Genomic DNA, 15,883 nt, shown 5'->3' on the forward strand with positions numbered 1-15,883 from the left:
AACAAACTCGTTAAATTTTTTTAAAAAATCGACAACGACAAGTGTCCTGGCCATAGACTGTATATAAGTATTGTATATTAGTCTATGGGAAAACCTTAAAACAACAGAAATGCAATAATAGTGCTTAAGGTTATTTACCAAAGGATGTGCTCTTTGCTATTCAAAGTATATTCATTTTTTTTCAGCAATAATTCCTCAACAATGTATATAATATTATTCACAGTCTATGGTCCTGGCCAAAAGGCAGCAGCCCAAAAAACAATAATAATAACAGAAAAAATTAATTAACAAAAAAATTATACTGATAATAATATTTCAAAAAGATAATAGTAATGGTAATAAATAATAATAAATTATGATATAATGAGTAATAATAATAAATAATAATATCTGTCATATGTTTAAGTTTTCAGAAAAGCGCTTTATAAGTCTATTGATTTATTATTAATATTATTATTATTATAAACATTAGGTTGAAATAAAAGACAAAAATGTTTCCGAATATTTAAGATGTACATTTATGTTTTAAAACGTACATATTTTACAAGGACTTAATGTATTTATTGTTTTACATCGATACTATTTGGTATTTGTGCTTTAAAACTTGGAACTTTAACAGACAGGAAATAAATAAAATTAAATATTTCTATAAGACTCTAAAGTGTGTTTTTGAAGGAATAACCCTTCTTGTACACCATAACAATCACAACACCGATGGCTGCATGTTTGAAGTGCGTTCATAAGTACGCAAAGAGCAACAAACCGCAGAGACAAACGCGGGTTGTAGTCCCATACGTCTGCACTTGCGGGCTGGCGAACCGCGGCGCCATCGCGAGAGAACTACATTACCCAGCGGCCCCTACGCGCCAATTAGAAACGTCAACGAGCCAGTGAACATTAAGCGGAGCAGACCAAAATCCCAAACAAGGAAATGGTGGGGGAATAAAACGAGCAGATTATTTAATTAATGCATGTAATAATTAATATTTTATTTTATTGTAAATTAAGGCGTATTTATGGGTTGAAATGGATTACGACTTCAAAACAAAGCTGGCGGCCGAGAGAGAGAGAGTAGAAGATCTGTTCGAATATGAAGGTTGCAAAGTGGGTCGAGGCACCTACGGGCACGTTTATAAAGCTAAGCGCAAAGACGGGTAAGATCACCGTGAACCTTATTGTTGCTGCTGACATGAAACTGGCTGCAGGATTCCGATCACACACCTCCGTGTGTGTGTTGACCGGGGCGTTAGATTTGAATCTCCCTGAAGCGATAACCCGTGTGTCTCTGTGTTTTTGTTTTCATGTAACGCACTCACTCACTCACCATGGTCTCCCCACTCCTCCTCCTCCTCCTCCTCCTCTCTCCCCCCTCCCCCCCCTCTCTGTCTCACCCCCTAGCCCCCCCAAAACAACAGTAAAGTAGCGGGGCTAATGTTTAATTTCTGACTTTAGCTTTCTCTAACCGTATTTGAATGGAGGACACATGTGTCGTCATTCAACGCGATGGTGACATTTCAGCGCCTTTTTTCGCGGACAAGCTGCCCCCCCCCCCCCCCCTCTCATCTTTAACACTATGCTCTGCAAAACTTTTTTAAATACTCACAGTTCAGTGTAATCTGTTTGCTCTGAACACTGCAGCTGTCAAGCATGTGACAGAGTATGGCATGTGTGCATAATCTGCTCTACTGTAGCAGCCGAGGATTCGCTGAAAGTCACCGAAAGTGTGGCACATTTTGTCCAGCTGCATGTCTACTCTTATTTGTACAGGTTTAATTTTCACTGTGTTATAAATTATACATAGGTTTCTATTTGTAGTCCTGCACGGGTTATGTCAGTTTTCCAGGTAAAGGTGTAATTTTAAATTCTACGGGTTAATTGTTGACCTCTGTTGGGCTGTCTTTAAATCTTAATAAATGATCTTTCTTTCTATCTAACAAGAAGTGCCCTCATGGGAGTCTTGAGCATGAAGAGTTGCTTTATTTATTTTCTTCCTTTCATCATTTAAATGTGTTTACATCCTGCCTTTTTGGCTGTTGGTTAATGTTATAGATATTAGTGCGTGTAATCCTCATCCTGGATCAGTGTTTGTGCCTATAATGAGTTTATCACTAGCACTGTGTATTTGCCAAATCTGATAACCCCCCACCCCCCATGATATATTCATTTAGTGCTTTTGTGGTAAAATGAGCTTAAAGAATAATTTAATGAAGATTTGCACGCGTCTATTGATGTGTTGGAGGAATGGAGCCAGATGTTTCTGACATCCAGCGGTGAATGAAGTGGTTATAACAGCTTCATCTTACTATACACGTAATTATAGTTACAGTTCTCTACATCATTGTGTCCCAACTTGGGGTCAGGGGAGGTTGTCAAAATACATTTTGCATATATTAAACAAAATCATGTTTTTAACAATGACCAAATATTATGTTTAAATAAGTCAGATCAATGAAAACGATTCAAATTTGTGTTAATGCATTCTGTTTTCGTTTTGGTGATGTCAGGTCAAAAGGTGAACACGGCAGGTCACGGGGAGTCAAGCTGCAGCAGTAATACCTGAGAGCTCGCCCAACACTGCAGGCCTAAACCATTCTGAAAGTGTCACATAGATTTTGTCAGTTTCCTTTGAATACAGTGAAGGAACTCATGTACGCTCTGATGCCGACGTGACGCCTTATTAAAGAAGGTAAAGCACAGAGGCAGCTAATGACGTTAACCAGGACTCTGACTACAACAAATGGAGGGAAGTCCTGGCTAAGGTTGATTACACCTGTGATTGTCATGCTTAGAAAAGTGCCTTTAAATGAACCAGACGGTGTAGGGTTACCCAGACAGTTTGTTGAATTGTGTTACCTTAATACTGTGATGCATTACTGAGGTTTGTAACATGAGGGTTGCTTCTGTCATTGGAAAAATATTCTATGAAACCACGCCCCCTTTTTTAAAACACATTTGTGGTGTAAATGACCAACAGGTCACATTTGTTTTGATATTGTTCCAGTAAACTGACAGCCACAGAAGAGACTGTAACACACCCAAACACAGTTTATGATACAATAGACATGATTGTTGTTTCTGCTGACAGACTCAGATTGTTTTCACACTCGCACAAAACTCCTGAAAGACTCCTGGAGTTTTCAGTATGAACTTCATGTGTGAACGCAAACAGCAGAATTTTTCACTCTGACTTCACCCAGAGTTTTTCCTGCCAGACCTCTGAGTATTTTTTTCCCATATGAAGCCAGAGTGGGCTAACTCTTTGTGCGTCGTTTTCACCGCAGATGGTTGCCTGGTTTAGGTGGATGCGTGTTGTTTTGTCTTTTTTAACTCGTCAACGATGTCCCTACCCTCCCCCACCCCCCTCATAACACAGACTCCCATCCAGCCCCACAGTCAGAGTAATGTGATGGCTGAAACTGATTTTATGCGTTACATTAACGCACGCTGGACTTCATCATTTCGGTTTTCACTGCACACTGTGGAGATTTATTCTGGATGTCGTTTTCACTGCACAACTCCTCCTTTTATAGTTTTATATTCTATTTTATATATTTAAATTGCTTTTTATATTTGTATCGTATTCTGTTTAAGTTGTCAGCAGGAGCTCTGCAGTTTTTGTAGCTTCTTACCATCGTTGCTCTAATCCTTTGCTAATTGTTTTGTACCAAAACACCAAGTCCAATTCCTTGTATGTGAAATAGAAACCGATTCTGACTGATTCCGAGGAGAACCTACTGTGTTGTCTGCTGTGAGATTCATGAATGAACAACCAGATCAGGAGGATTTCAGGGGTAGTCCTCCTGAAATTCTCTAGAAATATCTTGGAACGCATGTGTGCAAACGGCTCAAGTGTCTGACAACATTACAGAACAGATCCCTACAAAATGTAGCTTTGTGTTTAGGTGAAATCAAACCAGACTCCATTCACAAAAACATGAATTTAACTTTGTAGAAAGCAGGAATTGCTGTTCCTCCACAGCCTCAATCTGTCCTTCATCTTGGCTTCAGCTCCAAAATAAACTTTGTTCAGACTCTCTCCGTGCTAACCAAAGTGTCTCTGGGAAGTTTTAAGCATAGGTTTATGGCGGTGGTATTTCAGAGGGACGGTCCCCTATGCATCCTCAGACCACAGTGTCCTATATTTGAGAGCGACATGACGGGACTGTGTAGAAACCGCTGTGATGTAATAGCAGAGGTCGGCGCTGGCATTCCTGGCACTCGCCATCCAAAGAGAGAGTGGTATTCAATGGGCCTGAGAAACCAAGCCAACAGTCGTCTGCCGGGTGTTGTTTGTGTGGCGGCTCATCAACTCTATGTTTGCTGGTGAGTCCATCTGTCATGGATTTATCAGCAGCTGATCCAGAGGTGGGAGAGTTCTGTGATTGGCTGTTCAGCCGAAAAACCTTTATTAGTTCACAATGCCAGATGAAAAAACAACAACATGACTCTCGTCGTACAAACAGATTATAGTTAGACTCAAAGACAATGCATATTTCAAACATTTTAAAAGTCCATTAATACATTGATTATTGGAGATATTGATCGGCAGATTCAATTCAAATGCAATACGTCTGCTGAAAGTACACACAAAGGCCCTGTTCCTGCAGGGGGCTTTGAGGTCCCATAGTTGGTGGTCTCCATGTTGGAAATGCTGTCTCAGTCTAACTTTCAGTCAAGCTAACAACAGACTGAGAGCTGGAGCTGAGGCAGGTTTTAAGCCTCTTGACAAACCGTTACATCGCGCCCACCTGTCAATCAGATCAGCTACACGCCTTATTGTGAATAACTCTTATCCTTCATCAGATCAAAACGGATGAGTCATCAAAACATTCACCCCCCGTACAGTGTGTGTCGATCAAGACATGAGCTAATCACACCTATTTGGTTCTTTGAACCAGGCTGTAAAATTGTCTGCTGTAAAAACAGACTTTTTTGAACGGGTGTGTATGTGACTTCCTGTGCTTCTGCAGCCAGCCTCTAGTGGACACTCAAGGAACTGCAGGACTTTTTCACTTCAGCATCCGCTTCATTTTTTTTTACCACTGGAGGTTGCTGCTTGTTATTGTCCCTGCCAGTTTTAGATTTAATTTTTTTTTACAGAACAGTTTTATAAAACAGACAGAACTTTTCAGACTCAGCTCTTCAAAACCACAAGACTTCATTGACAAAGAACAATAATTTCCACCTGCAGAGTAGCTATTTGTTGGCCTACAGCTGCCTGAGCTGGTTAGTTAGTTTATTTATTGTGTATAGTTTGACTCCTGTATCTCTGTCCTAAAATGCTAAATCCACTAGCTGGAGGTCGTCTGGTGGAGCTGTTGATTACATGAACAGAGTAAGTGATGAATGACATTATGGAGACAGGCTAATGGGTAACAGCTTGTCCTGTTGGTTTATTTTACTACAGCAGAGTAGGTGATAAACATTTCATTATGTGAATGTGACTGGATTCATACGAGGAAGTGTAGCTCACAGAAGATTAAACGTTATGAGCTGTTTTGATCATCTGTGCAGCTCAATTAGTCTCAGAGATGATGAGTGCCCGAGAGCCCCCGGTTAATCCACGGCCATCTCCAATGCAAATCAGGCTCAAGTGGGTTTGATCTAAGCAGCACGAGGACCTGCCCGACGTGTGTGGGCTGCTCGCTCAATGAAGTTGTTATTGGATGCCGTCCACAGATTGTGTTGTTTATATCTTAATCATGCCTCTTAGGACTGTTTTAAAGCAGGATGTGTTTTTCTTTTTGTGTCTCATTTTCTCCACTGCTCCCTCTTACGTTGTGTTTCACGCACCCGGGAACATTGCTTATCTTAATAATCAATATTTGGATGCTGAATGTGTTCTCCCCTGCAGGCTCACATTTCACTTATTAGCTGTTTCATGAACAAATGTAACACACAAGGGCAAGTGACTTTCCCCCTAATGCCAGACGGTGAAAAGCAAAGCTGTGCAGCTGGGGTTGAAATCATGCAGAGCTGTGAGGGAGGCAACAGCAGAGCACTCCTGCAGGGAATGGATGGGCTCTGGGGTGCAATATGGATATCTCTAATGGCAGGGATTCCCTCCTGTGCAGTCGAACTCTCCAAGGCTTCCTCATGTCCTCTACTTCCTGTTAAAAAAAACACCTCCTGATTGGATTACGTAAAGGCCCCTGCAGGAGTCTGAGTTCTTCAGGTTGATGCTCTAAAAGCAGCTGGTTTAGAAATCTTATACCATCCAGTAATGCTGGTTGCATTTTCTCTGTTTGTCTCCACAGGAATGATGAGAAGGAGTACGCACTGAAACAAATTGAAGGCACTGGAATATCGATGTCTGCCTGCAGGGAAATCGCTGTAAGTTTTATTATTTTATTGCTCTTTGTTTTAACTTCATGCCAATCGGCATGAGAAGAGCACACATATTTCTTTGTCAAGTCTGTGAGCAGGCAGATTTGTTTAGCCTAGCTTAGCATAAGAAACTCCAGCCCCATTTTCCACCAAGCAGTCCTGTTTGGTTCAGTACGGTTCAGTACGGTTCAGTACGGTTTGGCACGGTAAACTCTGATCTTGATTGCGTTTCCACAGCCAACCAAACCCTTACTTGGTAGGCAGTGTTTAAGCCGGATGGAGAAAGCCACGTCAGCTAGGTATTAGTGTGACATGAGAGCAGCACGACACAATGTAGCCCGCCAATGAATTCAATGAAGAAGAAGAAAGGACAACAATGGAGGATGTCCAGCGGAGGTCTGCACCTCAGCGGTCGTCCATGTAGCGGTACCGAGAGCTGACTTTAGTCTCAAAAAGTCCAAAACAACCTTGAAATTACTCTGTTGAAATCCACTGGATTTAAACATGGCACATTTTGTGTTTGTGCTTTATTACCACTGTTGCACAGGAAGTGACGATTCTTTTAACCAATCAACAGACTGCGCTGTGTCTAGCTCCAGCAATTAGGGTCGGCTCTGTTGGCGCCCCAACAGAAGGGTAGCAAAAAGTAGGACGGTACCTAACGCTGTCCGAGGCCTGAAGATCAATATGTTGTATGTTTGTTTGATCCACACACAGTCTTCTCTAACCACTTTCTTATTTTAGACTCCTGAAAAAAAATAGTCTCACTTCCTGTTTCTTACTTCCCTTTTTGGAAGAGTGTGGAGTTTATTTCATTTATTGACCAAACTTAACACATCCTCTAAACATAGATACATAAAACAAATGTCTCTCTGTAGTCTACCTCGTAGCTGCCGCAGGTTCGTATCCGACCTTGGCCCTTTGCTGCATGTCATCCCCCACTCTCTCCTCCAGGGGCGTGTCCAGAGGGTTGGCAAAGAGTGGCATGGGCCCCTCCTTGAAATGTGATTGGCCACCCCAGGTACCACGCACAAAAATCTCAAACTGTGATTGGCTATTTGCCCTGTCAGAGGCGGGACTTTAAAAACCAATTATTTGGTCTTTTTTTTTGCCAAGGCTGCTACAGGTTTTCCTTTCATATCAGTGTAGCATATTTATGTTTGTTTGTACTTTAAATTGTAAATAAAAACTTTGCACATTTATTTAATAAGACAGATTTATGGGGAAGTAATGCACTCTGTCTTACTTGCAATGAACTAACTGGCAAGTGAGAATGTGCAGGAGTTTGTATGGACATTTGAAGTACTTTAAATTTTGACTTTGAACATAAATCTTCTTTTTGTGTCTTTAAAGTGAGGTGACGTTATTGATATTTGATTGTGTGAGTTCAAATTCGCCCCTGGTCTCCTCCCAACATTTCCTGTCTCTCTTCAGCTGTACTATCTAGTAAAGTCTAAAATCTTAACATGGCTTTAGAGGAAGTGCTTAAGGGAAGATTGCTCTTGTAAAACTTCACAAAGAAGCATTTGCTAAGTCACCAAAAGCTGACGTTTCTGATTGTTTTGGATGTAAAAAAAAGGAGAGCTGTAAAATCAATCCCACTTCATAAAAATAATAAAAACGTGGTGTCAAACTAAACGCTAAGCTAATTGAACTTCATTCTATCTGTTTTCATGAACCATTTGTAAGACTGGTCTCGACTCAGCGCTCCATTTGGGTCTTTACAGTTTTTGAGGTGGGGGGTTGGTGCAGCCAGAGGGCGAGTCAGCGTGCCACCCAGCCTGTGCAGAGACAGAAAGAATGCGGCCCCTCTGACAGGCTGCTGGGCTGTTATGTAAGGCTTCTCTGGTTTCTTAGTCTAACGTGGTCACCTGGAGAGTGGCTATGGGCCATATGGTGCAAACACTGTCAGTGACACTGTGCAAACACTCGCAGTAACGCTGAGCAAACTTTCTGTGTTTTACCTCAGAGGAATACTGTCATGACCCCCCGAGCTGCTGCACGTTAACATTTCATCTTTGTAGTTGTACATTCAATGACTGACTAAATGTCTGGTATTCACACAACTTATTCTCCTGAGAAATGAGTCAGCCTTTGAGTGCAGATGGAGAGATTGAATGTTTAAGATGCTGTTGCTTTTTAACAAAGCTAAACAAAAAGTCCATGATTCAAGTTATAGGTTAAGAAGAGGCTCAGTTGGAGTGATGGTTCAGCGGGTTCAAAAAGTGACATGTGCAGAAAATCATCTGCATGAGCCTCCGGGTTCAGCGGCAAAAGATAAGGCATTCAAAGTATTTACTCAATGAAGGGATTTATCTGATGCAAACTCTTTCTATGGATTATTTAGACTGACAGTCTGAGTCAGCTGATGTGAGAATGCAGCAGGATATGATCAGGAGAATTCACCTCGAGCCAATAGGAGGGGGTGGTGACGTTAATATCCTATTATAACGTCATATGGCGGACTCTGTTTCTTTGTCTGCTACGTCTGCGTTATTTTTTTTACGTCATGTCTTGCCTCAGGAGACCCCCCCTACCCCCCTCCTGTCTGACAGGGATAGTCTCCAGCTGTGAGGTTCATATGTGAACAACCAGGTCAGATCTCCTGAAAATATCTAGAGCAGAATTTCAGTAAGCAGTATTTTCAGGAGTCTGGAGTTCATTTCTGAAATCGGCTTAGGGTGCAAAGTGGGATCACACTCTTATTATCGATTATTCTGACTGGCTTGGTTCAGCTTGTCAGCTGAGAGGTTACTGGTTTTCATGGCCATCGTCACGGAGATACCAGACAAACATTGTTTTAATGAATATGATAAACAGAAGAGATAAACTTATGAAGTCCTTTAAGATCAGTATGATGCACTTAAAAAGTAAAGAGGCAGTCCAATTTGTGATGAATGTGTGATGAAGCGACACCACTCGTTTTAATTTGCATAATGCATCACGGTGGTGGAAGATGGGTGGTACTGGTACTGGTGGTGTCGGCCCCCGAGTGGCATGCGTCCACTGGACAAGCCGCTCAACTATATGGCCTAATGATCCTGGATTTGAGCTACATGCCTCTGACTTACAGGTCATATTCATCCAGTCTTATATCACCTTTTTACAGCATCACTGCACACAGAGAGATGTAGGATCATCATGGCAGCCTGTGAACTTCTCAAACCAAGTCTGAAAGTTATAAAACGTGTGAGAAACAAACAAATGGTCTGTTTGGATCAAAAGGGTCGTCAACAGGGCTGCAGCTTGATTTGTCTTATTAGACCACAGTTGATTAAAATTATTGATTTCATTTGAAGAAACAGTCAGCAACTTTTTCCTGAAAATGAAATAAAGACTTATACTGAAGTAATGCTGCTAAAGCCTCACTGACCGGCCTCCATACATGTGTGCTGGTGACTGACTCTGTCCTCTAACTGGCGAGGAGCTGGTGTGTTTCCTCCAGCCAATGACAGAACACGGGTGAGTTTAGGAGTAGATGCAATTCAGCATTCAGTCCGTCGAATATGACAATAGAGAAATATATTAAATCATAGTAAGAAGCGCCAAGCAGATAAAGCTCGTTCCAAAACGAGGCTTTCACCTTCGGTTGGCTTTCACCTGAGCATGTGGAGTTGGTCTGCTTTCTGTTGGACAGGCAGGTTAACAACCACCGTCGGTTAGCTTGTGCTAGCTTGCTGTTAAGGTACAAGCAGTAAACATACACACTACGTCCTGCATTGATCGGTACGTCTAGTGGCGATGAGCCCCTGGAGGAGGGGCCGAGTTTGAATGTTGTGTTTACAAACTGCACCTTAATTTAAATATTGCAAAAATATCCAGCTAAAAATGTTAGATTTTTTTGGCTGACAATCGGCACTAATGATATTTTCTGATAAACACGTCTTAGGACGAAGGGACTTGACTTGGCACTCCACTGACAGAAAGATTTGAAATGTTGAAACCTTGTATTGAACACTGCAATGATCCTAAAGCTTAATCTCAAGCCCATTTTCAATCCAAGAACAGATTCTGCGGTATGTGTTTCCTCTTTGAAGAGTGAAGATGTTAAAACAGAGTCTGTCTGAGGAAACAAAACCAAACAAAATGCCTCTGAGAGGAGGGGCAGTAATGTAAAGTATACACAAAGTTCATGCAAAAAAACTCCTGCACTCCTCCACATTCCTGTATCACCAACATCACAGGCAGCCAGCAGGAAAGGGGACAAAGGTCAGAGACAGAGCACAGCTACTGCCTAGCTCCGCTGAGTATCTGATCACACATCTCAGCGTTACACATTAGATATAATTCACTTCTCTGTGATGCCTGACAACAATCAGCGTAATCAACAGGTCTGTGCTCTGCTGATTGAAGGCAGGATTGTCTTTGTTCATGTCTTTGTAAGAGTGGCCTTACCCTCAACCCAACATCTGGTGATACAGACAGATTTCTGTGTTTCTGAGACACTCCTCATCTGTGTTGAGCTGCGGGGGGCTGCAGTCCGAGCTGCATATTATATCTTTAGCTGTCCAAAATCTTTACTCCTGCTAATTAATGTCGTTGAAAACAAAAACAACGTGACTTCAAACTCAAAAAACGTGCTTAAATGTCTGCCTGAAGCTGCAGCATGTTGAGAAACTCATGCAAACTCAGGTTAATCCCATTTAATGACAATTTACCAGCAGCAGATGCAGGGTTGCCAGATCCGAGATTTTGTACCGCGGTTAGTTTTTTTTGTCCACAGGTTGAGTGGACAAATTTTTTATATTCATTTTTCAAGTTTTTGGATGTAAATCGACAAACAGGAACACATGGAACATGTCCCACAACCAAATACACATGCACTCACACGGACGTTTTCAGTCTTGATTGAGGTTTTATGGGCTTATTTTGATTTCCGGCGTTGGGCTGGTTTTGATCGGCCATTTGGCTTGTTTTGGCAACACTGAGCAGAAGAATCGCCTTTTAGAAGTTTTCACATGATGTCATCGTACGTAAAATGTTTTTGGAGAATCAAGATGTTCTGTATTAGTGAATTCATTTTAAACACTATACCACTGAGAAAGTCTTATGATGTTTTTATGATTTATCTCACTGACTGATCTCTGTGACAGCTGTCATGTTGGTGCATGTCTGCTGGCTTCACTGTGTGTAACTTCACTTCCCTGCATTCATAGCAGACACAACCGTTTCCTCGTTTCAGCACTCAGAGACGGAGGGATTGACGTGAAGAAGAGGGCCAACATTGCTCCGCCTGCAGACTGAACCTCTGTGTTTGTTGTTGCTGTGTTTGCATAGGCGTATTATCCACAGCAGAGCCGGGCCCGAGGATCATTTCATGTATTCATCAATCATTTCTTCACCTCCAGAAGAACCTGGACACTGACATTCAGTCTTTTTTCTGCAATGAAAAACAAGACTAGTAAAAATGTCCGTCGACATAAAGCAAACAGAAAACATATGAATGTATTGTTGTTTGTTTAGACCGTGTTCTGTGGTCACGTTCTAAGCTGTAATGTGACCACAGAAGAAATCCGACAGCTTTTAAGTCCACAGCTTACAGACAAGAGAGAGTTAGAGCCCGACCCCTCTCACACAGAAACCACCTGTCACATTTTGTTAATGTGATCGACTAGCTTCACATTAAAATAAATCATAGTACAGATGAAGACACTTCAGGTGTACCAACTTAACATTTCATTGATAAAAATAAAACTGTAAAAAAACACTATATACACCTTTCTACCAAGCAGCAACCTCAGGTCTTGAAAAATGAAACCAATGCGGAAGTGCAAAATCCTGAAGTTCTGGTTAACTTGCATCAGAACAGAAACGAGGCATTAGTGTCCACATCTACATGTGGCTGCAGGAATTTAACCCCTTCTGGTTGAGAGACGGCTGACCCTTTCACTGAGCCTCAGCTACCCAGCTATTTGGCTCAAGACAAAAAAAACCTGTAGGAACAAAACAGGGTGTATCGTTGTTGGGGGACTCCTGTTTCATGTCCTGGTAACAAAGACAGATGGGATCGGCTAAGTCCAGTCTGAGAATGAAGATGAATCAGTAAAATCAAAGAACAGCAGTTTTCATAACTCAAGGCAGTGTTTGTAGGACAGCAGGAGCAAAGATGAGGAAGAATTAACCAAATCTAAGAGTCCTTTCACCTCGTTCAAACTCGTTTTTCTTTTCTTGTTGTTGTTGTGTCTTGATGTGGCCTCAACCTTCTGGTCACACATTTATTAGAAAAGCTCAATTTTGTGGTAAAAATCAGTTAATTCAAATGGAATCAGTGTGAAGAGAAGTGAGGCTGAAGTAAATCTGTAGGGCTTCTTCTTAAAGGCTTCATTAATGTTGAACTTGGTGTGTAAAATTCATTGGAAACTGTATGATCGTGTTGACCTTTGATGGAGCCTAAAGAGGCCAACATGGAGGAAGTTCTCATGTCATAGCTTGTTGCACCAAGCATCTTTCTAAATACATCTCCTCTTTAAAGGTATCAATTGCTCTACAGGTATGCTAGTAATGAAGTAGCTAGAAGTTTATGTTTTGGGCTTGATTTGACAGATTTGACATGTGTGAAAAGGCGACTATGCCTGTCGGACGGAAGGGGGGTATCCTATGGCAAGACATGACGTAATAAGAATGACACAAAGGCTGTGTGTGTGGTGAGGGGGCTGCAAGTAGAGCTGCAAAAATTAGCCCTTCTCACATGAAGATATCATTTAATTTTCCTGAATATTTGCCTTCATATCAATGCTACCTGTAGTTCAACGGAGCACTTACACTAGTCAAACAAGCACCTACACTAAAACCCGATTAGGCATGGTATGGATTGCCTGGTGTGAGTGCGCCCTGAGGCACTCATATTACGCCCCTGAGGAATCACTATAAATGTCTTAAGGTGTGGTGACAGCGGAGCGTCATTAGAGTGCGGCGGTGTATTTTCCCACCGTCTGGTTATGTCTCAGCGAGCGTCAGATCTCCATCCTGTTCACCAAACTCTCCCTTTGAAACTCAGAGCAGCTTCTTTATTGAAGAGGGTGGAGGACAGAGTCCAGGCCCTCAGAGACTCACGCTAGAGTCATAACCTGTCCATTGAAGAGTCATACCTTCCTGTGTACACTGAGTCAGCGCAGGTGTTGTCGTGGTTTTTTGCGTCTTTTATTCAATTAAAGAACGACCTGGTTGCATTCCAGACCTCTTACTTTGGTATTGTGTCTCTTTCACCAGCTGAAGAGCTCAGTGGTTGGAGCGAGACGGTCTGATTCCCTACGAAGGAACAAGCGTCTCCTTCTTGATGCTCTGATGATGGCACAGTAGGCCCTGTTTTAGATGTCCGCCCTGCAGGGGAAATCAAATAAGATGTGTTTTGTCATGGTGTTGTTAGCTGCATTCTTTTCCAGAATAATAAAATCGCACCATGACAGCGTCTCCTGGGGCCAACAGACACAAAAACATCTTCTCCTTTTTGCTTTCTGAAAAAGGCAATGCTGAGAAACAATCACTATCTGCTACTATCGACTCGATTCAGACAAAGAGCTGCAGTGTTTTGATTCAGCTTCTTAGAGAGATGGGTATGAGCAACATGGTGTAGTAATAATAAGACTGTGTGAGGCTGTTTGAGCACTGGTTTGTGTTCTTTGTGTTTTGAGACAAACACTTATCTGAAAATGTTTCCTGTTGTCTTCATTCTTTCTTTTTTCTTTTTCTGTCAGTGTTGTTTTTAAACTCTGACTCAGTTCAAGGTCAATCGTGTTCTCAGCCAAACTCGAGGGAAACCCAGACATGACAGACTCAGACGTGAGCTGACACATAACAAACATGTCCGTGGTGAGATAATGAAATGTAATCAAACCAAAACAATCCACTTTTGAACCCAAAACAGAGTCTCAAAAGCTATTTCACATATACTCCTGAAAATATCTAGATCATTTCAGGAGTTATGCTCCGGATATTCTCCTGACCTGACTGTCTACATATGCTCCTCACGGCTGGAGACTATCCCTGTCAGACAGGAGGGGCGGCTCCTGAGGTAAGATGTGACGTAAAAAAAAGGACACAGAAGTAGCTGACGACGCAACAGAGTCCGCTATACGATGCTATAATGAGAATATTTGCCTTTATATCAATGCTATCTGTTGCAGATCCCACTTCCCCTTTAAGCCTGGTTTTACATACACTTTCTACACTATCTATTGTCTCTATCTATTACTCGGACTTAATGCAGAAAAAATACTCTGAGTCTGACAGGAGAAACTCCGGGTGACATCAGACTGAAAAATGTGGCGGTTTGCGTTCACACAAGCAGCTCCTTCTGGAAATATCCAGAGTTTTTCAGGAGTTTTCAGCAAGTGTAAACGCCCTAAAAAAACAAAGACCACAAAATGAACTGTGATGGAAGGGGAGAAGGGTGACGGCTTAGGTGACTTCAGTACTTAGCTGTTACTGCTAATGCTACACATACTGACACTATAGCTATGAATATATCTCATATATTGTTGTTGTTGTTGCTCTGTTTGTCTCCTTCGTCCTGTGACTGGAGTCAGTGCATAGACTGGATGCAAGCAACCACTAGGATCTCCGTGCATGTAATTAGACTGCTGTATTATGTTGTGAGGTTCATATGTGAACTACCAGATCAGGTGAATATCAGGAGCAGTCCTCCTGAAGTTATCTGGATACTTTCAGGAGTGCATGTGTAAAAACGGCTAAAGACTGCTATTTCTTGGATCAGACTTCCACATGAAGGAACATATCGGTGTCTGGACACAAAGGGTTCATGGTATAATGGCTGCAAAATGAAGAAAAGAGTGGGAACCACTGATCAGGAATGTGAAAACCGTGACATACATCTTGTGTATTCCTCCCCACGTTGAGCTGAGAAAATACCAACGCGTCCCTCTCCATTATTCCCCCGGCAGAGCCAGCCTCACGCAGCTCGTCCCCTCAACATTACAACCACCAGAAATTAAAAATTCTTCTAGACTTGCCCCGGCAGAACAAAGAAGTCTTTGTGCCTCTCAAACCACCAACTCGCTTCGTTTAGCAAACTGTGCAGTTCAGCAACTGGCGTGCCACAAGCAGTGGAGCTGAGGCAGCGAGGGAGGGAGGGAGGGTAGTTTGGCTGAAATGTGTTTTTGGATCTGCAACATAAAACAGACCCGGTCTCTTATGATTTTTTTCCACATCCATGCTGATGTAGCCTTAAACAGAGAAGTATAAGGCCTGTTCTAAATGCAGGTCATCTTTCTAGATGAGGACGGTTCCTCTGATTGATTCAATGAGACATGTGAAAGTTTGTACCCAGTAAAGCATGCTTTTCAAGGGACACAAGATGCAGGCTGAGTGGAAGCAGCGTCAGGCAGAATGAGCAAACCAGGAAGTGATAACATGACAGCTGTTTGAAGCTTGAATGGTTTCATTTTTCTGTCCTGTTTGAACAAGCCTCCCTCATTGGCTGGTTCACGCCTCCAGCTCCTGAGAGACGAGGGGAAAAGATGACTTTCTATTTTTGGATTAGAGGGTTTGATTTGAAAGTAAGAAGATGAAGATCAAGACTCAACAGCTCAGAAATAAA

At 42.0% G+C, this 15,883-nt stretch overlaps 1 protein-coding gene across 3 annotated transcripts in view; it reads left to right on the forward strand.

Moving 5' to 3' along the window:
- Nucleotides 1-702: 702 nt before the first annotated feature.
- Nucleotides 703-15,883, forward strand: part of cdk19 (cyclin dependent kinase 19) — a 116,440-nt gene continuing 101,259 nt past the window's right edge. For all 3 annotated transcript variants that reach the window (XR_009674927.1, XM_061051349.1, XM_061051351.1), the window contains exons 1-2: nt 703-1,154; nt 6,258-6,333. Coding sequence is in view for 2 of the 3 variants with exons in the window: in XM_061051349.1 (XP_060907332.1) it covers nt 1,027-1,154; nt 6,258-6,333 (204 nt within the window). In the remaining variant the exon portion in view is untranslated. The remainder of the gene's footprint in view (nt 1,155-6,257; nt 6,334-15,883) is intronic.

The sequence above is a fragment of the Labrus mixtus genome, chromosome 12 (genome assembly GCF_963584025.1).
Source record: "Labrus mixtus chromosome 12, fLabMix1.1, whole genome shotgun sequence".
In the NCBI taxonomy this organism is placed as follows: Eukaryota; Metazoa; Chordata; class Actinopteri; order Labriformes; family Labridae; genus Labrus; species Labrus mixtus.